The following is a 24,678-nucleotide window of genomic DNA, read 5'->3' on the forward strand; positions in this document are numbered from 1 at the left end:
GTCTCTGAAAATTGATTGGGATCTGTGACACTTCCCCTTCTTGTTTCTCTGAAGTGTTTGGAGATATCGACGGTTGACTTTTTGGTGTAAATGCTAAGTTGCTAACTCCCACCAGCATTCATCGATTCCCTCCTGCAGCCAGTCTCGGACCAGACACAAGATGGTTGACTCTGTCCCAGGTATTTCTGAGTTGTTTGTGGAAGGATGTTCCTGTCTTAGAGATTTAGCATGTTTCTGCATAGAGTTTGCTGCAGGATTATTTAGAATCCACTGCAATGTAAATTGGCCTGACAGGAGGTAAGTCACCTCGGTTGTCGTCTGTTTAGTATAAGTAGATTTGGCTGAAGCAGACGTCAGTTGTTGGAATGTTTCCTCTGAGTGTAAGAATGACTTGCTAAAGATTTGATACAGGTAATGCACAACTGCCTATTTTTGTATGCTTCTGGATTTATAGAAGATTTTTCAAATATTTATATGTTTTTATCTTTGAAGTCAATAACCATGGCAACTGAGGTAGGATCGTAAAGAAATGTCAGCATGGCCAAAGAACTGTTTATTTCTATAACTGTTTTGACATTGTCATTTGTCTTAAGAATCAAAATATAATAGTTGTTGTCTAAGGTTTGTTCATGTTCTTATCTGATGTTTGCAATGTTAAAATTGTCATTTGTTATATTGTATAGGCTTTTACAACAAAGTGTCTATGTGATTTTCAGATGTTATCAATGTCTATAGTTATTTATAATGGTTATGATTATCACCATATCAGTATTTGTTGTCTGTGTGCCTATGAGATATTAGCAATAATGTCAGGAACATGATGAATGTTTGTATTCTAAATATGATTGAATTATTGTACATTTGCCATAATTTGTTTGTAGGGGATTGGGATAGCCCAGGGATTAAAGTGTTTGTGGTCATGCTGAAAAGTTCCGTTCCATGCAAGTGTGTTATGTTTGCAGTTATTTTTTTGTTTAGAGGCTAGCAGGGCTGATAAATTATTATTTGTGACGTACCCTTGGAAGAAAAACCACTAGAAATATAAAAATGATTAAACTGATAAAATGCATACAACTCGAAAGAAGTTAGAGACCACCCGATTATTTCATGTTACTGTACATGCCGTAGTTAAACTGTTAGGCATGGCAGATCAACTATAGTAATTGGATGAAAGATTCATGTAGTCCTTAACTTCTTTTGAGTAGTAAATGTAGCCTGCTTTTGGTATCATTTTTCTTGTAAATTTGTTGAGCACTATTAACTAAATGCAGATGGTTTCTGGCGTCTTTAATCTAAACATCATAATGCTGAATGATAAATATTCCATATGATGATAAACTTCCCACAAAAAGATATTAATCATTCTGATAATATCTGATTAGTTCCCCCGCCCACAGGTGTTTTACTAATCAACAGGTAACTGACCAGGTAAATGTTACAACACCGGAATGTAAATCCCACTCACACAGGATCCCTTAAGACGTTGTGAGGACAAAGTCAGGGTAAATCCCTCGTGGCTGAATCTCATCACATGTCAACCGTAACGTCTTGCACCACACAAGCCAGTGTTTGTACACGCAGTACGCTTAATTAGAAAGTAAACAAGGAAGACACTGGTGAAGGTGACAGTGTCATAGTCGGTGCAGGTACAGGGCTCAAGGGAGAAGGCCTTCACAGTTTTGAGCATTTGGTGGTATGTAAGGGTAGACTGGTCTAGGGTATATCAGGCTGGTCTAGGGTATATCAGTCTGGTCTAGGGTATATCAGGCTTGTCTAGGGTATATCAGGCTTGTCTAGGGTATATCAGACTGGTCTAGGGTATATCAGGCTGGTCTAGGGTATAACAGGCTGGTCTAGGGTATATCAGGCTGATCTAGGGTATATCAGACTGATCTAGGGAATATCAGACTGGTCTAGGGTATATCAGGATGGTCTAGGGTATATCAGGCTGGTCTAGGGTATATCAGGCTGGTCTAGGGTATATCAGGCTGGTCTAGGGTATATCAGGCTTGTCTAGGGTATATCAGGCTTGTCTAGGGTATATCAGACTGATCTAGGGTATATCAGGCTGGTCTAGGGTATAACAGGCTGGTCTAGGGTATATCAGGCTGATCTAGGGTATATCAGACTGATCTAGGGAATATCAGGCTGGTCTAGGGTATATCAGGCTGGTCTAGGGTATATCAGGCTGGTCTAGGGTATATCAGGCTGGTCTAGGGTATATCAGGCTGGTCTAGGGTATATCAGGCTGGTCTAGGGTATAACAGGCTGGTCTAGGGTATATCAGGCTGATCTAGGGTATATCAGACTGATCTAGGGAATATCAGACTGGTCTAGGGTATATCAGGATGGTCTAGGGTATATCAGGCTGGTCTAGGGTATATCAGGCTGGTCTAGGGTATATCAGGCTGGTCTAGGGTATATCAGACTGATCTAGGGAATATCAGACTGGTCTAGGGTATATCAGGCTGGTCTAGGGTATAACAGGCTGGTCTAGGGTATATAAGGCTGATCTAGGGTATATCAGACTGATCTAGGGAATATCAGACTGGTCTAGGGTATATCAGGCTGGTCTAGGGTTTATCAGGCTGGTCTAGGGTATATCAGGCTGATCTAGGGTATATCAGACTGGTCTAGGGTATATCAGGCTGGTCTAGGGTATATCAGGCTGGTCTAGGGTATATCAGGCTGATCTAGGGTATATCAGACTGATCTAGGGTATATCAGACTGGTCTAGGGTATATCAGGATGGTCTAGGGTATATCAGGCTGGTCTAGGGTGTATCAGGCTGGTCTAGGGTATATCAGGCTGGTCTAGGGTATATCAGGCTGGCCTAGGGTATATCAGACTGATCTATGGTATATCAGACTGGTCTAGGGTATATCAGGCTGGTCTAGGGTATATCAGGCTGGTCTAGGGTGTATCAGGCTGGTATAGGGTATATCAGGCTGGTCTAGGGTATATCAGGCTGGCCTAGGATATATCAGGCTGGTCTAGGGTATATAAGGCTGATCTAGGGTATATCAGACTGGTCTAGTGTATATCAGGCTGGTCTAGGGTATATCAGACTGGTCTAGTGTATATCAGGCTGGTCTAGGGTTTATCAGGCTGGTCTAGGATATATCAGGCTGGTCTAGGGTATATCAGACTGGTCTAGGGTATGTCAGGCTGGTCTAGGGTATGTCAGGCTGGTAAAACGGGAAACAGAATGAGTGAAACGAGCAGAATACAGTTACTGTTAGGAGACAACCATTTTATGCTGGGGACCCGTGAAGATCCGGGATTGAATACGTCTTCAGCAACCCATGCTTGTCGTAAAAGGCAACTATGCTTGTCGTAAGAGGCGACTATCAGGATCGGGTGGTCAGTCTCGCTGACTTGGTTGATGCATACCATCATATCCCAAATGCGTGGATCGATGCGCATGATATCAATCACTGGATTGTCTGGTCCAGACTTGATTATTTACAGACCGCCCTCATATAGCTGGAATATTGCTGAGTGTGGCGTGAAACAAAAAAACAAAAATTATTTTGGGGTAGGGGTGAGGGAGGTTCAGGTGGGTGTGGTTCAAAGTAATCTGTTCTTGAAAAAGCTCTAAAAAAAAAAATTGTCCTCAGGTTAAATAAAAGAATGTTCACTTGACATGCATATGTTCCCGAATGTTGCAAGTTTTTTTTGTTTTTTTATATATATATAGTTTGATATTGAAACTTTTGGTCTGTAGGTGAAAAAAAAGAAGAAATAAAATGCATTGTACAGGATTGTTTTAATCATCTTAAAGTTTGATTTAAATTGGTAATGTGATAATGACAATTTATTGTTCGACAAAATTCTGTTTAGGTCATATAAAAGACCCTTGTTTTATTTTTGGGTCAAAACGATCGTTTCAATGTTTTCTGTCAGCAGTATAAATATAGCCTTGTCATTCTGATTATATTTTTTCCTAACTTTTGGATTTGTAGTGTTGGAGAATTCATACACCAAGCAAACAAACATAAGGCCTTTTCCCAGCTTGCCAACCCCCTACCCGCCCACAAGAATATTCTATTAAAGTAGTCATGGAAATGAAAAAAAACTGTTTTGCTGGATTTAATAATCGACACAAAGCATAACGTAGATGTAAATACGAAATAAAAAAACAAATGGAAACGTACTAGTCTGGATTTGCTAGTTTTATCTCAGTGCTCAATACAAAATGTACTTTACAGGAGGTAATTTGTAGGCACTTTCAACATTCAAAAATAAAACTAAGTCCAAATTGACATGGCAGAAACAGGCTATAGGCACTATGCAAATTAGCCTGGAAAAAAGTTATCGAAACAACAATAAAAATAACAGCTATGTTTATGTACATAATAATAATGACATGTAAGTTGTTGTTTGAGAAGGGAATATGTTACTTTTACGTTCTGATATTTTGACGATGATTCACCATCCCACAATGCAACTCACAAATCACTAACCACTGACAAATCCCATGCACGTGGGTTTCAAACACCTGTTTTCACCTGTCGTCAAGGTGTCATAGGTCATGGACATTCACCTTGATCTACTAACACCTGGTTATGCTCAGTTTCACAATAGTCTGTTTTGTTCATATTTTTACACACTTTTACGTGTAAAAAGACCTAAAAACCTTTGATACGCTGTATTTGTGCCAAGGCCCAATTAGTACTAATTGAGTTGTTTGAATATTTATATATTTTGTATATTAACTGCATTCATTTAAAATCTGAGATCGAAAAAAAACCCTGTTTTTTCATTTCCGTGAGTACTTTAATATCCCTGATCACTGATTCTGGTGTGTTAGCATGGTTAGGGTATAAGACTTGGGAGAGTAGTTAGAAACCTCACATAAACTGAAGGCTATAATACCCTGTATGGGAATAACGGTATGGGAATAACAATTTGTTATTGACTACTCCTTTATATTCAGCATGTTCAGTGAAGTAGGGTAAAGTGCTGATCACAAATACTCTTGCTGTAGGTTCTTAGAATCTGTTGTGGGTTCTTAGAATCTGGTGTGATGTTCAGGTTATTAGTTTGAGGGTGAGTGCAAATAACCATAGTGACTGGGATATTATGATCCTGTTAGTTCAAACATTTTACGGGAAACCTTAGTAAGTATTAATTTTGTAAAGGTGTGGACTAATCCTGACTGCCAAATGTGGCTGAAATAATGCTGAAATGGTGTCCAAATTTGAACTCACACACTTGTCTCACTCTCAAGGTGTGCTGCCCCCCCCCCTCCCCCAACACGCACATGCCACCTCATAACAATTGACCGGTTCGTAAGCTAATTTGGTAGTACTTGTACATTGGTAGAAACATGGTAACATTTCATGTGTCATGATATTGAGTATATCCAAGTGAATTATTTTAACAAAATTATGTTTCATGCCTCATTGATTCCATTCTTCAACAATTTCAGTATTTTTAACTTTGTTCAATAAGTATTTGAAAATGAAAATAAAAATGTACATGTCATGTTTTTTAATATTTTTTAGTTGTGACTCTACACAAAATAAATAAAGTATTACCATAATTGCAAATATACAGAGAACATTTAACACTGAAGTACAGTGTGTAATTAATTGTTGCCTGCAAGTAACAGGTGGCTAATATAATGTAATAGCTATGGCAGAGTTTGATGTGAGTGACTACCCAGTACTATAACGAAAACAGGTTAACTGAAAACATTTATAATCAGAACAACAATGTGTACAATGGATAATCATACAAGAGATTAATCATCAAGTTGAAATGTGTGCAGGGCATCTTTCTATCATCATAATTCAGGAATAATTAATTACTTTTTTATTAAAAAAATATTATTGTATTTTCTTGTCAACTCCCTTGTTTATTTTTCTTCACTGTTTATATATGTTATATGTTTTCTTTCATTGATAGCTTGATTATACTTATGATGTTTGTGTTCTGTATCATTACAATGTTATTAATCATTTCAGCACAGAAGTAATTGTCCTTCTCTTCCTTGTTTAGACCTCCCCCCTGGCTGGGAACAAGCTGTCACACTGGATGGATCTTTATATTTTCTTGAGTAAGTAGTTGTATTTCAATATTTTTTATCTGTCTTTGCCGGCGTTGTTGAAGCATGTATTGTATCCCAATTGTGTAGATTGATGCTCATGATAAAACTCACTGGATTGTCTGGTCCAGACTCAATTATTTACAGATCACCATCATATAGCTGACTTTGGTCAGAGCTCCAGATCACCTGCATAATTGCGTAAAATATGCAAAATAAATTGCCATACCAAGTTAATTTTAAGTTGGGTGTGTACAGGTATGCATGAATTCACTCACTCACTCACTCACTCACTCACTCACTCACTCACTCACTCACTCACTCACTCACTCACTCACTCACTCACTCACTCACTCACTCACTCAGCAATCCAGGCAAGTTCCACATGTACATTTCTCAAGCTTCATCTCCAAATTCGGACAGCATGTCTTCATTTCTGTTTGGTAGAAATGTATTGGTCCAGTTTCCTAACAGCCTAAGTATCATTCCTCTATTTTCAGTTTACAATATATCTATTCTGTTGTGACTAAGACAAAATTGTTATGGATGAGCAACTTCTTTATTACAATTGGGACGACGTTTCGGTGTAGATTCTAACACCATTATCAAGCAAATGATGTACAAACTAGGTATGAGCATGATATATATACATAACAATAGATAGATGTTTATATAACAGATAAGGTTGATGTACACTGATTGATAGGTAGTTATGATAAGACAAATTTATACAAGAGATGGAGTTGATGTACAGTAATTGATGGGTATGGGATTAACACAAGGATTACTAAGAAGGAATGTATGGAAAGCCAGTGGGGAGATAATAGTTCAGTGTTGTTTTGGCAAACTGATGAGATCATGATAAGCTGGAGGGATGTGGTATCCTTGATCTCTCCGAAACGTCGCCCAATTGTCATGAAGAAGTTGCTCATCCATAACAATTTTGTCTTAGTTACCATTCCAACTTCTAAATGCCACTCAAAGAAGTTATTCTGTTATGATAAATACATTGTGCCTAAATAACTGCCATAGCTTCATTTTGAGCCTGATTTCAATAGCAATGTGTTACAAATGGCCATCCAATCAAATTACTTGTGTGAGTGTTGATTTCTGGATCATAAATCAATAAAGTGATGTACTTTATGTATCATATACATAATCAACAGATGGCAATTGATTGTTCAAAATTGGCACACATCATTGTCATTGACCCAGGTTCCATATGGCAGACATGGAACAGTAAATTTTCAAGAGGATGGTCATCTCTTCTCCATATCTTGTATGGACACCATTAGACTTAAAGCTTTAGAGATTAAAACTGACTGGCATCATCGTCCCATGGAAGCAGTCAGATCCTGAATTGTGGCCTGGGGAATGTTCACCCACTCTGCCTGCAGTTATTAAGTTAATGCCAATGGTCAGAGGTTCTGTGGTTGTTACTGACATCCTCGCAGCTGTTGATCCAGTGCGTCCCGGAAATGTTTGATTGAGATTAAATCTGGAGACACGGAGGGCCCTGGCAGACCTGGATGTTGTGATTCCTGAAAAAAGGTTTTGCAGTGTGAGGTTGGGCGTTGTCTTGTTAGAAAATGACGTTCACTTGTTGCATAATGGGAAGGACATGTGGCTGTAGAATCTCATCCATGTAAAGTTGTGTCGTTAATTCCACAGAACTTGCACCAAGTGTGTTCTGCAACAGTAGGAGATTTCCGCCCACATCATCACACCACCACCACCAAATCTGTCCATGTCCTGTATGCAGTTTCGTGCAGTGAAAAAACCCTCAGCAGTCTGTCCTAGAGTCTGTTGTTGGCACTGCACTAGGTGTTTCATTATACAGAAAGGAAACAACCATTACAAGTAGCTGATCTTACTTTTAATGTCATGGAGAGCCTCAAAGCAAAATCTTAATGTGTCTCTTTTATCATCTCTACCTTCAAACAATGCTTGTGGCAAAAATATTTTCTGAGGCTGGTGTCAATTTGCTAATGACAACCTATTAAAAATACAATCATTGTTAATGTGTGCTGTAGTACATTTAGCAGTGTTACCCTTTGTGTTCTGTTATTCCATTAGAGTTATGTACCTGTGGGCACGAAAAAGAGTGACAAATGAACTTCATCGAAACAATAGCACATGATTCCTCTGACCTTTAATGGCTTACCCTTATTCAGATATCTGCTAGTGTCACTAAAGCCAAAATGGATGGAAATATTATTAGGCATAGTAACGGACTCCGTCACTGTCATTTTGAGAATTTTTTCTTGCACTATATATCAGCCAGCTTGAGTGGTCAGACAAATGTGAGGTTATGTTTTGGTTAATCTGTGCAAACTTCTCCTTCATGTCAACACTTGTGGTCAAGATTGTCCATCATGCTTGATTTGTGGTGTGTTTTGGCCTTGGTGAAGCTTTCAATAAGATTGATAGTAGACAAGAGTTAAATGACTTCAACTTTTCAAAAGTCAGCATGATGAGCAATATTCCAGCTGCTAATTTTGTTTCTACATTTCACAACTTTTGAGGTACAAGGGAGTATGCTCTTTCTATGACTTATAATTGTACATTGTACACACTTTTTGTGCAAATTTCACATACACTTTATACCCCCATACATTTTTTTGGGATGCCATTGTCACACAGTTGTGGCCTCAGTATTAAAATGTTACAGATGTTTAACTTTGTCAGGAGAGGATCATTGCTCATGCTGTCAGCCTCTAGCTTGACTGACCAAGACTCAATGAATCCTTTACTGAATGTTTGTTTGTTTGTTGTTAATGCTGCACTCAGCAGTATTCCAGCTATATGACAGCGGTCTGCAAATAAACTAGACTGGACCAGACAATCCAGTGACTGACATGCAACTAAGTCAGCGAGCCTGACCACCCGACCCTGTTAGTCGCCTTTTACAACAAGCATAGTCGCCTTTTACAGCAAGCATGGGTTGCTGAAGACCTATTCTACCCCGGATCTTCATGGCTCCCATTTCTGAATGTGGTGTGAAACTATGTGTTCTCACTCACTCTTTATCAAGCAGACCAAAGTGAATTGTTAACAAGGTGTATGGCCACTAATCTACAGAATTCAAAATAACACATTGCTGCCACGTACATTGTTGTAGTTTTGAAAATAAACATGAAGAAAAACATTCCACTGATATCTGGCCTTGCAGCAGTGTTCCTAATAATTGTTGATCCGTAAAGTAATCCACAGGGGTGAAAACAAGCCCTGGGGTCATGCTGATCGTACTGGAAGGGTTGTGATCACAACCTGGCCGCGAGTGGACGACAGGTAATGGTGGCCACACATGACCATTAGCTGGACCCACTTGTGTCCAGGCCACTCCTTATAATAAGTCCAACAGCTGAATATTTTCCTAGTGTTCATCATGGATACAGTAATGGATTCAAATTCTGCACTCATAAGTGGCATTTATTGGGTAAGATAATTTTATTAAGATTTTACGCAAATGATTATTTATGATCTTTTAAAACTTTTAAGATTGTTGTAATTGTTATTAAATTTTGTATTTTATTGACACTCAATTTTGGGGCTCCCACATATTTTGACATGTTTAGGTCAGTATACATGGTCAAAGTTTGTTGATTAATAAAATCTGAAAAAGTATGAAAGAAGTAAACCAAATGCATGTTTGAAATGTATTATGTCTTCCCATGCATGATGTAGGCAATTCCAGATAAAGGTGTGCAAGTGTTTGTCATGGTTAATTGGCCCCGCGAAGATCCAGCTTAGAATTAGTCTTTAGTAACCCATGCTTGTCATAAGAGGCGACTAACAGGGCCAGGTGGTCAGGCTCGCTGACTTGGTTGATGCATATCATCCTATCCCAATCACATGGATTGATGATCATGATGTCAATCACTGGATTGTCTGTTACAGACTAGATTAATTACAGACCTCCGTCATGTATCTGGAATATTTCTGAGTGTGGCGATAAACAACATGGTTAATTGCTACCAGTATATTTGTAAGAAATGTTAACATTCCACACTCATCTGCCTCCATCTCGTTCATGTTTGACTGAGATGACGTGATCATCAGACATTCCTAACATGTTTATAACCAAAATAATTTTGAGGCCTTTGAAAGACATTTAGAAGACCTCTGTGTTTTTAATAGTAGTTTGACATCTGCTTAACATGCTCAAAATAGTATTTCAGGAAATGTCACTATTACTCCATATTTAATGAAATATTACGTAATAAAACAAAAGATGTCACTCTCTCAACAAGGAAGTTAAGATCGTATAATAACTGAGAAAGTTGAGATTTTCCATGTTGAGGGGTACAAGTTGGTCATGTGAGGTCAAGCTAGATTGTTGAGTGACATGCATGGAGCTGTTTCACTGCGGTTTCACTGCTGTATCACCACCGCAGTGTTGAGCTAGCTGTCACATGCCAACACACCCATCTGTGCCATCCTGTCATGCCTTATATACAAGAGGCAATTCAGGGGATTATGCATCGTATGTGTCTGGGTTTTAGTTTGTGGAGAGACTGTTGTATCTCTTAGTGTTGTCTGATATATTGATAGATATGTTGCATGGTTATAAAACAATCTGTATTTTGTTTCCAGAGCATAACCTAAAAACTGAAAGATTTTTCACCCAAACTTGCTACATGTATTAACGAGGGGCTGAAGTGGTGCCTTTTCCTATATAGGGATTTATTAAAGTTACATTTTTCCCTGTTTCCATGGAAGAAAGTTAGCCTTAGCTGAAACGGAGGTATGTGTCGTTTCCAGAGAAGAACTAAAAAACTATTCAAGCTGTTTCATCCAACTTGCTACTGTATTAATAAAGGTCTGAAGTGCCTTTTGCTATTTAGGAATTTTTATTTTTTTTATTATTTCCTGTTTCCATGGCAACAAGTTTGGCTTTGACTCTGTTCATTATGAGTAGTGTGTTTGTCCTGACCCTACATCTAAAACTAATAGGTACTCTTTCTTGATACTGTGCACACACAAAGACCAGGTTGTCAACTGGTGCCTTTTGCTATTTAAGGATTTTTAAAATTTATATATTTTCCATTTCCATGACAACAACTTTGAATTTGACCCTATTCATATTGGTGTGTATGTGACATAGAAATACAAAGTTCTGAATCCCAATTCCATGGTATTGTTTTGATACCACAATAACTACTCTTGCATACGGACAGACAGATAAGATAGAAATTATCTCATCAAGTTGGAATTAAACATGTTAAATTAACAGTCAAATGATTTGTTCTGTCGAATTTGTGGGGCCAGGGGGATTTGTCATCTTTTGATGACTTTTGTTTTTTAAGGATGTACCCATTATGATGTAACATCTTTCGGAAATAATCAATATTTTGCTTGAAAATGTCAAATTACTCATTGCTAATCATGCTAATAACCTTCAATGTTTAATGTACATGTAATCGTTTAGATTATGTTCTTGACAGAGACATTTGCCTGAAATATGCATGCAAATAATTCTAAGAATTTGCAATCTTCTATTGATGTTCTTACCCCAGCACTGGCATTCCTTGATAGCATATTTTAGTACAAAACAATATTTAAAATGTAATTTTCATTAGCTTTTCATATGTCAATTCCACTTACCTTTTGCTTTGATTACCATGGATACCAGAACCAGTTATTGGTAAATCATATACTAGTATGTCATGACAGATGTCAGAACATCTGACAAGCTTTCAAACTGTCTTTATTTCTATTGCAGTCATAACAGTGGCACGACCACATTCGACCATCCACTAAGTGCCCGGCCTTCCCTCTATGACACAACTTCCAGGTAAAGATGATCTTATTGTCCTTGTTAAAAAACATATCCATTTGAGTTGTATATGATGTCTGTTGTTTACAACAAAAGAAATTATTCTGTTTACATGTTGAAATCCTGTATTAAGTGTATGCTGCCAAACAACAAGATGGATCTCAATCGTCACACAACAAATATGTCCTTGTTTCACATGATAATGGGTCCCGTGAAGATCTGAGTTAGAATTGGTCTTCAGCAACCCAAGCTTGTCATAAGAAGCGACTAACGGGATCGGGAGGTTAGGCTTGCTGACTTGGTTGATGCATTTTATCATATCCCAGATGTGTAGACCGATGCTCATGATGGCAATCACTGGATTGTCTGGTCCAGATTTGATTATTTATAGACTGCCATCATATAGCTTGAATTTTGCGGCGTAAAAAAACAAACTAAACAAAACTCATGTCTTAGGTTCTGCAATTCACTGTGAAGAGGTTTTCATTCTAGGTTTGTCAGCACCTTATGCATGCTCATGGGTGTCACCAAAGTGGTAAACTTGTAAGACCTAGAACATGGCAGACCTTCCTCCCACATCAAACTGGCACAATATGATATAAACGAAATACTGTTCGAAGCAGCGATAACCTAGTGTAACTCACTCACTCACCAACAGATGTGCAGGTTTAGTCAAGTGGTTGATGTGTTAACTTGCATATGGTTCAATTCTTTACATGGGTACAGTAGGAAAAGCACTTTTTTGTGTCCCCATTCATACTATGTTTACTTTATCATACACCATTCGATAGATGTAAATGTTTTGGGATATTCTTCATAAATGGGTTCTGACTTCATTTGTTGTATTGTCTCATATACAACCAGTTAATAATCAGAAAGGTTCACAGATTTTGAGGTGTTTGTTTTAAAGATATTTTATAAAAATGATTACTATTGTTTTTGTTTGTTTTAATTAGTAGTGTTAGAGGGGTGGTCGGGTAGTCTAGTGGTTAAAGCGTTCACTTGTCACGCCGAAGACCCGGGTTCGATTCCCGACACGGGTACAATGTGTGAAGCCCATTCCTGGTGTCCCCTGCCGTGATATTGCTGGAATATTGCTAAAATCGTCGTAAAACCTCACTCACTAGTAGATCTAGTGTTAGACACAAATTATCCCAGATATTCCTAACTGCCACACTTTAGGGTTGGCATCTTTAGATTTGATCTCATAAAATATCTTTTTGGTGTAGATTCTAGACATTTGTCATTGGAAGAAACAGATGTTAGTAATAACCATTAATACTGTGTTAATTACTTGAAAATGTAATGTGAAAAATGCCAGATTGAAGAGGGATGTTCCAATCCTATTTCCCCTTAAGTAAAGGATAACTGTCTCTGTTAAACAGAAATCAAGTTAAGCCCTAAAATATGGGACACACTGTTGCATATTCTAGATCATTGATTCCACTATCAAAAAGATGATAAAGAAATTTTGCTGATCCAATCATTTTTTTTATCGTTGGGATATTGACAGAAACAGTTGTTGATTGTCAATAATACGAGCATGATGAGGAAGAATTGTTGACACGGAAACTTCGGTTCCACGATGGCAGCATGTCAATAGCCAAGCCAGACAATAGGTGCCCCCCCAACAACGATCGGTCACAGGTTCTGCCCCCTGAATAAAACAATCAAATATTTGTGTTTTGCTTCAGCAAAAAAGTGTTTGGAATATTTCAGATAAAAAATGCCTCTGGATGAGAATAGCTTCATGTGGTGCAAAGGATATTTTGAAATCCTGTACAACAATGGCGTACAATTATTTAATGATAAACATTTCTTGGTTCTTGTTCAATTCTTTTTCTAAATCATCAATACAGACTTTTCAAATACGTTTAGGGTCAGGATGCAGTCTTGACACTTCCACCTCCAAATGTGACAGCCTGCAAAACAAGGGCTCGTCTGTGCCAGTAGCTTTTTCATGCTTCATTCACTGGTTGTAAAACGCACTCCTACACAAGCAGAGAAAAAGGCATGGCTCTGCTTCACAAAGTGTTCACATATTTAGTGAGGGCACGGATGGCCCAGTCTGAGGCACCACAATTCACTCTGCAGAGTTGCTCCCCTTTGACATACCTGAAACCTATCATTGTGGGATCAATACCAGTTTCAACCTAATTTTGCTTCCAGGTTTGTCAAGACAAGTGTTAAATATTTTATTACAGTTTTGAATACACTACTAAAGGATGGTTAAATACATCCTTAAAGACTTAAAAAAAATTAGAAGGGAAAAATATAAATATTGCAATGAGAAAATGTTGTGAACATGGTGAATATTTTATGCAGAAATCTTTTTTATAATCCAAAACTTTTGACCTTCATCTTTGTAAATAGTAACTTACATTTCAGGCAAAGTGTGACACCCATTTGCTCAGCTTTTTATAAATATTACAAATCTGGAACTCCACATTCTTTTACCATTTGAACCATTGATATAACTTACCATTTGCAATATACTCCTAAACTTGTGCAAACCTTTGATTACACAGTCCTATGGAGGATAGTTACCTGTGAAAGCAATGATCTTTGTGTTTGAAATGACCCTCCAGTGACTTAATGTTAACCATCTGTACACAATATAATAACAAACGTTTGAATAAGAAAAATGTATGTTGGTCCATCATATTAATTTAGACCTTCTCTTTCATGAACCGTGTTCTTCTGTACAAACAACTTTCATTTGTAGGAAATTGTTAACCTGTACAAATATGTTTATTGAATCCACATGCTACACTGTAAGAAAGAGCATGGTCTATTACATGTATTCCAGTCTCATTGGTTGATCAGGTTACTGGATGCTGCTCTCCACTGGGAAGGGAGTTATATAATATAACAAAGATTGCCGTGGGCATGTTGGGCATACACTACTCCGTGGGATCCTGGGTTGGAGTAGGTCCCCATCAACCTGTGCTGAGAAGTCAGGCTCGTTGACTTGCTGGATCGTCTGGTCCAGACTCGATTATTTACAAACCGCCATCATATCACTCAAATATTGTTAAGTGTGGCATTGAGTACCAACCATATAAAAAGAAAGTGGGGCAGACGTTTGAGTTCTTATGTTTTTCTATCATTGAGGTAGATTTTAGAAATCACCTGTATGCTGTTTCCACCTTGTTTGTAATGGAGCACAAGATTGACTGTGTATGTTCATGGTTCAGTAATGTCTCTCACACTGGATACACCAAAAACACATTTGAAAGTTTTATAGGTGACCGTGTATGCCATTGTAAACATGATGCAATACTATTACTCATTGGTGAGACCCGTGAAGATCCGGGGTGGAATAGGTCTTCAGCAACCCATGCTTACCGTAAAAGGTGACTATCCTTGTCGTAAGGGGCGACTAACGGGATCGGATGTTCAGGCTCGCTGACTTGGTTGATGCATGTCATCATATCCCAGTTGCGTGGATCAATGCTCATGATGTCAATCACTGGATTGTCTCGTCCAGACTTGATTATTTACAGACGGCCGTCATATGGCTGAAATATTGCTGAGTGCGGTGTTAAACAACAAACAAACAAAACTCATTGGTGAGATTTATTCAACATAATAACTATGTTTAACATGTTTATGGAATATGCTGTGTGTGTATTATATCTTTGGTCAGCAGATGTAATTCGAATCCAGTAATACTGTTATAAAATTTGCCTGTCTGATATAGTTTAGTTATGTTAACTTTTGATAACAAAATGCATCTCTCCCCTTGGGTAGAATAGGTCCCCATTATCCTATGATTGTCCTAAGATATGATTAAAGAGCATTGTATGTCATCATGACCCGAGGCTGTGGATTGTTGCATGCTTTCAATCATGTGTTTGCCTGTGAGCAGTATTTGAAATAAAAAAAATGCCAGGCCGCCATCTGGGCCCACTTGCACAAAGTGATCTTAGTGCTAAGATGATCATAACTCCCATGCTTTAATATTGCCTGGTCCAAAGCAGGCACAATTTATGGAAAACAACTTCTTTGTTTTACTGTAATGGTCACGATTCAGTATAGATCCTTATGCCGTTGTCAAGCTGGATTTTTACCGAAATGTAGCCATTACAGTTAAATGAAGAAGTTGTTATCCATAAACTGTGTGTACTTTGTCATCTGTCAACTTCTATGAAATGCCTATCAAACACGACATCATATAGCAGGGATAATGCTGACTGGCTTAAAGCAACACTCACTCACTCACTCACTCACTCACTCACTCACTCACTCACTCACTCACTCACTCACTCACTCACTCACTCACTCACTCACTCACTCACTCACTCACTCACTCACTCACTCACTCACTCACTCACTCACTCACTCACTCACTCACTCACTCACTCACTCACTCACTCACTCACTCACTCACTCACTCACTCACTCACTCACTCACTCACTCACTCACTCACTCACTCACTCACTCACTCACTCACTCACCCACCCACCCACCCACCCACCCACCCACCCACCCACCCACCCACCCACCCACCCACCCACCCACCCACCCACCCACCCACCCACCCACCCACTCACTCACCCACTAAGAGTTTTAAAGAACCCCGTGCTATGGTTTGTCTTTGCAGGTCACCACCACATAGTCCACAGGCGCCACTCAGTCCCACAGACAGAAACTCCAAGAAGTTCCTGGCCAAACAAAGGTGGGGAGCACTTACAATCCTCTAATAAATTGTGTTTGTGAGCAGTGTTTGAAATATAAAAAAATGCCAGGCCGCCATATTGGCCCACTTGCACAAAGTGATCTTAGCGCTAAGATGATCGTAACTCCCATGCTTTAATATAGGCTTACAATAGCCGTAGTGCTAAGATCACTTTGTGCAAGTGGGCCCTGGACCCACAGACTTCAGCAGCTGCTGGCCTTGACTAAACACTTCAGGGCCCCATTCCACAAAGGGTCCGGAGCGCTAAGATTATCGTCACTCCCATACTTTAACATAGACTTATGACTGTTGTAGAGCTACGATCCTAATGTGGAATGGAGCTCAGGCCCTCATTTGAAAAACTGCAGCTTATTATGCACCTAAATCGACACACAAATTTACTGGAGGCCGTAAGGACCCATACAAATTTGAAATTGTGGGCCCAACACGAGATCTGCCATGGGCCTGTGGGCAGGCACAGGCGCGATCAGGTCACCCAGACTATGGTTATTTGATCAGATTTTTCGAGAAAACTACTCGTCCTAAAAGTTTTCCATGTTCCCCAGGAGACCAGTGGCTAATGTCTCACCCTTGTGCTGTGCGAATCAGTAGCAGGACCACATCTCAGTAGTACATGCCTGTTTGGTGACCAAAGTGGGGATTTGCTGGTCGCTTTGGGGGCTATGTATGGATGATAGTACTTGGATGGGTGGTGACCAAGACCAACTCTCAGCTGTGATATTGATAATATGTGTTATTGGCTAGTATCTGTGTGTGATAGTGTCTATATGTGATATTGACTATATGTGTTATTGACCATTGACCATTTACTGTTGACTATAGTTGTATTGGCGCCAAAGATGGCTTCTGACACTCTCTGTCTCAATAGTTGGCCTCCTCTTTGCCACATTGTACCTTGTAGATTTTTTTTACACATTTCAATACCTCAATATTTGGTATTGTGTAAGTAGAAAAAATGTAAGTTTTAGAAGAATAAAACACTAAATTTAAGCCTTATTGTTTAATAAATTTATATTTAAAATTAGCAAATTGTATCAGCAGTTTATGAATCTATGTCTGCGTATTTAAATCCTTAATGATTCAAAGCTTTTGATATGCATTGCTAACATTTTGCTGTTATTTACAAAGGATTTAATAATGTTGTTTTTATATATAGTTATACCAAGGTTCCGTCCGTCCATCCGTCTGTCCATCCGAAAACTTTGTCAGCGCGATTTCTCTTAAACTATTCAGTGGATTCATCTCAAACTTAGTACATATAATCTGTGTCATATGGAGGGATGCAGTGAAAAGACAAAAAATGTTTTATTAATTTTCCATTTTTTTATGAATTTTTCAAACCCTAACCCTATCCTAGCTATTTAATTTGAAACTACTGACACACTAGGCGGGTCGGGGGTATTAGTGAGCCACGCTCACTTTTGCTCTTGTTTTCTTTCTTAAATTATGCAAATCTGTTGAGCAAAAAATATCGCCTATCACATCTTCCTTTAGAATTGTCCTTATCCATTGAGCAAGCATATAGCAAACTAGCCATAGTACAAGATTTGATGTATCAAGGTGTGGCCTCTTTTATCAGCAGTAATCAGATCCTTTGAAATTGTTACCGGCATCATTAGTGGATTTAGTTACAAATAACATGATAATTCCTGTTAAATTTCACATGTTAGCTGTCACAGAGAACCCTTTGTTTTCTCTCTCTGAGGTTTATTACAGTAAATTTATTATTCATAACCCATTGTGTTGAGAATAGTATCAGCAGTTTGTTATGGCTTTAAGAGAATTGTTCATGACATGGGGTTAGTTTATGCAATTGAATATCTAAATCCTTAATAATGTTCAAAGGTTATGATATGGCATTGTAATGTCTTTCTAACTGCCGTTTAGAAGCTAGTAAACATGAAACCTTTGAACGATACTATATGCCTTACAACTCTTTGTTAACAATTCATGCCGACAGGTAATTCATTATGTAAGTTACGTGAACATAGTGACAAGGTTAGGCTTATCAGTTCATATCCGGTATATATCTACCAGTATTTCAGGCTGAAACTCCATTTACCCTTTCTATAGCCTTATATTTATTTTTATCCCCCGCCGCGCGAAAGCGATATAGTATTCACGACCGTCCGTACATCCGTCCGTACGTCCGTCCGTACGTACGTCCCACCTGTTTGTTGCCGCGATATCTCAAGAACTAAACACTGGATTGTCTTCATATTTGGAACTATGGTGTATATACAGACTCCGCAGACACCAGTCGGTTTTGGTGACCTTGACCCCATTTTCAAGGTCACAGCAGGCATATCTGCTTTTGGAGTTGGAAAACGGTGTTGCCGCAATATCTCAAGAACTAATCTCTGGAATGTCTTCATATTTGGAACTATGGTGTATATACAGACTCCGCAGACACCAGTCGGTTTTGGTGACCTTGACCCCATTTTCAAGGTCACAGCAGGCATATCTGCTTTTGGAGTTGGAAAACGGTGTTGCCGCAATATCTCAAGAACTAATCTCTGGATTGTCTTCATATTTGGAACTATGGTGTATATACAGACTCCGCAGACACCAGTTGGTTTTAGTGACCTTGACCCCATTTTCAAGGTCACAGCAGGCAAATCTGTTTTTGGAGTTGGAAAACGGTGTTGCCACAATATCTCAAGAACTAATCGCTGGATTGTCCTCATATTTGGTACTATGGTGTACAGGCGGGGGATATTTCGTCACTCTCTGACAAATACTTGTTTGTTTTGTTTTTAGAGTGACCAATTATCACAAAACCTGAAATTTAAAGGGGAAAAAATTTAAAAATTTAAATAAATCAGCCAACTCCATATAATTAGGTGAAATAGAAAGCACATGAGATTTTATCACTTCTGATTGTAAGAAATGGTGAATATTACATATATAAATTGTATAAATTCTGTCATCAACAAAACAATCAAATTGTTTTCGTATCTTGCCATGTTAGAACATGTTTGTTTTTCATTCATTGGCAGCAGTACTTATCTGGAAGTTGAAATTTTATATATATTTTTTTCAACCACCTTGAATTTTAAACTAAAGTTCTTGTAAACCAACTATTAAAAAAGGGTCCTTTTTTCCTTTCCTATAAATATGATATCAGTAACTTGTATTGATGATAAGTCTTATAAGATAAAAATGTATTATACACAAGATCAACAGAAGGGTTATAAAAGAGGTAATAGGTACACATAGATTTACACAGATTAATCAGCCCTCTGTTGTATTCATGTGGTTTGTTTGGATTTAAATAAGTGGTATGTCAGTATTGCATATGCTCTATTCATCATATTAAGTGCCTTGCTCTAGGGAGTGCCCCAACTTCTGGACCAGTTTGTATTTGATGTAATAAGCAGCCCGCTCTAATAAGCGCAAACGGCGATATTTGCTAATATATTGGCAAGTGAACAATCCCAATTAGCCCACCTTCCGATTTATCAATGTACACAAGACAAATTTATTTGTGTATAATACGCACTCGTGTGTTATATGCACCCTTAATTATGGGCAATTAAATTCTGGAAAAATATATCTGTCGTATATAAACAGTTCAGACTGTCAGCATAAACCACGTAATGTATCTTTCAACTCGTTTTTTTCCACTAAAGTAATAATCTAACAAGAGCCCCCTATTTCTAATTTTGAGAGCGCCCCGGGCGCTTATTTCGTCGAATACCGTAATCTTTATAAGCGTCCACTACGTCCAATATGCCTATCAAACAATTCATCCACTATGGAGACTGAAACTGTACATGACCATATTTTTTGTGTATATTACAGATATTTTACATTAGCAGCAGTGTCGGAGTATATTATCTTAAAAGTTTTAGTTTCATGCATGTTTTAAATTTGTTATTTAAGTATTATCTGAGCAATGTAACACATGTATTACTATGAGTTGTCTTGTATGTTTGTTTACATATATCCCCTTGGGGAATCCAGTAGAGTATAGGTCCCAAGCAGCCTATGCTGGTTGTATGAGGTGACTAAAAAGCATTGTGTGCTCAGGCTCGGTGATTGTGTCCCTTGGGCACGCCAGAAACCTATGATTGTGGGTTCGAATCCCGGTTCGCCCCGATTATGTTTCTAGGTTTGTCAGCACCATACCCGTGCTCGTGGGTTTTACCGAAGTGGTAAACGTCTGAGACCTGCATCACTTCGGGCTTTCCGAAGTTGACTCATGGGTAGGGATCAGTTTCGTCACTAATTATTTACACTACCAGTAAATATTTGAACATTTTGGTTGATTGTCATGTCCAAGAAACTTAACTGATTTGAAACCTGGATCTGCAGATAATCATTTAAAACTTAATCTCTGAAAGCCAAATGAATGGTAGACTGTTTAAAGACTAGTATTATTTCAATATATAATCCAAATATTTTCAGCACTGTCTGTTTCTTTTTCAGAAGTATCAAAGCCCCATCTGCCAAGCGAAATCCTGCTTCAACAGTGATGAGGAAGGGCTGGCTGTACAGATTTGTAAGTCAATGTTCACGTTTGCTGGATGAAGAATTTGTTTTGAATTGCATATTCTATATTAATTGTCCCTTTAGCATGTTGTGTTATTTTGTCAAAGATTCTTGGAAATCAGGTATTTTGCAATTGTTTTAGCTCCAATTGAAATGTTTGCTCATAAGCAAGAAAATAACATTAAAGCCTACTCAATATGATGATTGTGTTTAAGACAATGTCATAAGATAACCATTTTATGTACCGTAATCGACGTAATAGGCGCCCTGCACTAATAAGCGCCAATGGCAATATTTGCTAATAATGTGAACAATCCCAATTAGCACCCCCTTCCGATTGATCAATGTACACAAGACTTATTTATTTGTGTATAATACGCACTCGTGTGTTATATGCACCCTTAATTATGGGCAATTAAATTCTGGAAAATATATCTGTCATGTATAATACGCACAGACTTTGTCATTTCAGGCTGTCAGCATAAACCACGAAATTTACGATCTTTCAACTCTGTTTTTATTACTCAAATTTGTATTCTAATAAGAGCCCCCTATTTCTAATTTTGAGAGCGCCCTGGGCGCTTATTACGTCAAATACAGTAAATGTTTTTCACATTTTATTCTATATAGCTTGCTAGCACTATCAATATCCATTTGCCAGGATATTATTACTTGTTGACTGGTTTAAGTATTCTGATTCTTCTTCTGAAATGAGTGTATCTATCATAGGAAAGTGGTGCCATAGGCAAAACATGGAAGAAGAGGTGGTGTGTTATAGCTGACTTTGCACTTTTTGTCTACAAAGGTGAGTAGTGTAAATAACATCTTTTCTTAGAATTTCAGATCATGTTGATGACGAGGAATATGATTTTTTTCTAAACCAAACTCTTTCAAATGCCATGGTAACATGTCTTGTCCAATAAAACTGTGTAAGAGAATATGGCCACGGTGTCCCAGTGGTGTCAGTTGCTCATTAGCTGTACATGTTCAGTATGGGTTTAAATCTCAGATTTGCCATGATACCAGTAACCCTGGCAGCACCATACCCAGGTTCATGAGTTGCACCAAAGTGGTTAACATCTACAGTCTACATTGGGGGCATGGGTTGCCCAGTCGTCAGAGGCCCTGCAATTCGCTGTGAAAAGTTGCGTCCCTTGGACACACCAGAAACTGATGATTGTTGGTTTGAATCTCAGTTCGCCAAAATTATGTTTCTTGGATTATCAGCACCATTAGTGGTAAATGTCTGCAACCTGCATCACTTCAGGGTTTCCTCCCACAACAAGTTGACATGCCGTGATATAACTGGAATATTGTTCAAGGTGGCATTATACCCAACTCACTCATTCAAGCACTTCAGTCTATATCACTTGGGACTCCATAACTGAAATACTGTTAAAAGCAATATTTATCCCATCCCTTTCACAAGGAACAAAGAAAATAATTGCTGCTGTAATATTAACATTATTATTGCTGCCGGCATAAGGCACTAAAGACACTAAACTGTAGTGACTGAATGAGATCAAACAGTGACACTTCCACTGTATTGTGGTGTGGAGAGCAGCATTTGGCATGGAAGAACCCGAAAGGCACATCTTAAGTTTAAAGAGTTATTTATTGAATACATAGTTTAATTTATTTATTAAGTTTTATTGGTTTCCCTAAAAAAATTCTTGTATGAAAATGAAAGTTCTTGTAAATTCTTTAAAAAAAATATTATATAATGATGTATACTTTCCTTAAAATGAGGAAAAAATGACAGAAAGTGGCTAGTTGTCATTCCTATTTATCGTGTTTGACAGATGGGGACGAAACGAGTGTGGTGACGTCGGTGCTGCTGCCCAGCTACAGGATCAACATCATGACAACCGCGGACCAGGTCTACAGGGACTATGGCTTCAAGGTGAGTAGAGACAGCCAGGGCTCTCACGTGTAACTAGTGACAGACTGCAGTGTTTGGCGTCATACCACTCTTGCTCAGAAGTTGTTTGATCAAGGTAACAACATTCAAGGCCCTAGTAAAGCTTTCAAAAGTCTTATGGAAGGCATGTGGAGGTTATTTCCGCATCAGTGACAAAAATGATGTCCAATGCAATTCCCTTTTTTGACTTGTACTGTATGTACCTGTGTCTTTATGGTGAACAATTGACTTGCCTTTGCATGTGTTTTTGATGGGTGTCATGGTGGGGCAGGATACGCTCACCTTCCTCACGAACACCTAGTATCATCACTATTTGATAATGATTCATAAACACATGCTTAATATATACCGGTAGTTGGAATCATACAATCGACTCATTTCTTTACAGAGATTGATGGAAAGATTTTTTCATTTTTATCTATACGCCATTGTCATATATTGTCTATGACCTTGTTCAACTTGGTTCAAGAGGTGTCCTTCCCATCCAGGTTCACATGTAATGGTTTAAGAGTTGTCCCCCTTACCAGCCAGGATCGTGAGTCATGGATTCAACTCCCCTGAAATTCTCCATCATGGATTTCACCAAAATGAAAAGAGTCAGTGTTAATTTAGACAGTACCAAATGAAGGACTTGGTATCATAAGCTTAACTATTGATCTGTTGTGTATACAGTTTTCTTTTGAAAATAGTCTAAGAAAATGTTGAGCAATAAGCCTATACAGGACAAGGGATGTTGGAAATGCTTAAGGAAATTGTCTTTCATTTGTTTCTCTCACAGCTGGAGCATGAAAACACAAAGACCCTGTACTTTGCCACCGATAACCAAGGTGACCTTGACCGGTGGCTAGCTCTGCTGACCCAGGCCGCCATGATGAAGGGCCAGCAGGGGTATGTGTGTCTGTCACTGCTGAATTGTTTGTATAATCCACATTTTGTTTGTTTCTTTGCTTGTTGTTTAACACCACACTCAGCAATATTCCAGCTATTCGATGGTGGTCTATATATAATCGATCTGGACAAGACAACCCAGTGATTGATATCATGAGCATCAATCTATGCAACTCTTGATACTATGATACGCATTAGCCAATTCAGCAAGTCTGACCATCCAGTCCCGTTGATCACTTCTTACTACAAGCATGGATGCTGAAGACAAATTCATGGGGAATAATCCACATCCATCAGTAAACATTTAGAAGGCAGCAGTTACACAATTCTTTTATCAGATATCCTTTATCAGTTCTATAAACCTCAGTGAAGACCCGTGAAGATCTGGGGTAGAATAGGTCCTCAGCAACCCATGCTCACTGTAAAAGGTGACCGCTTGTCGTAAGACGCGACTAACGGGATCGGGTGGTCAGAATCGCTGACTTGGTTGATGCATGTCATTGTATCCCAAATGCATGGATCTATGCTCATGATATCAATCACTGGATTGTCTGGTCCAGACTTGATTATTTACAGACCACCGTCATATAGCTGGAATATTGCTGAGTGCGGCGTTAAACAACAAACCAAACCAGTTTAAGGAAATTTGAATATTTTGATAGATTTGGCATATGAAAGATATTTACCCACATCATTGAGATGGGTTTCTATTGATTTACTTGCCAACACCCAAATGTAAATGTAGAGCAGCTTCAACCTTTATTATAAACCAATGTTGGAGGGACAAAGAAATTCACATTAGATTACTGATATCTTTTTAGATGAGCCCGATTGATTTTAT

General features: G+C 38.4%; 1 protein-coding gene across 3 annotated transcripts in view; it reads left to right on the forward strand.

Annotated features, from left to right (window-relative positions):
• Positions 1-24,678, forward strand: part of LOC124118799 — an 83,686-nt gene that overhangs the window by 25,266 nt on the left and 33,742 nt on the right. For all 3 annotated transcript variants that reach the window (XM_046481097.2, XM_046481098.2, XM_048386413.1), the window contains exons 3-9: positions 6,007-6,064; positions 11,778-11,849; positions 16,439-16,513; positions 20,966-21,038; positions 21,758-21,833; positions 22,831-22,931; positions 23,728-23,837. In XM_046481097.2, coding sequence (XP_046337053.2) covers positions 6,007-6,064; positions 11,778-11,849; positions 16,439-16,513; positions 20,966-21,038; positions 21,758-21,833; positions 22,831-22,931; positions 23,728-23,837 — 565 coding nt within the window. The remainder of the gene's footprint in view (positions 1-6,006; positions 6,065-11,777; positions 11,850-16,438; positions 16,514-20,965; positions 21,039-21,757; positions 21,834-22,830; positions 22,932-23,727; positions 23,838-24,678) is intronic.

Source organism: Haliotis rufescens, unplaced genomic scaffold (genome assembly GCF_023055435.1).
Source record: "Haliotis rufescens isolate VD_foot unplaced genomic scaffold, xgHalRufe1.0.p SCAF_6, whole genome shotgun sequence".
Taxonomy (NCBI): Eukaryota; Metazoa; Mollusca; class Gastropoda; order Lepetellida; family Haliotidae; genus Haliotis; species Haliotis rufescens.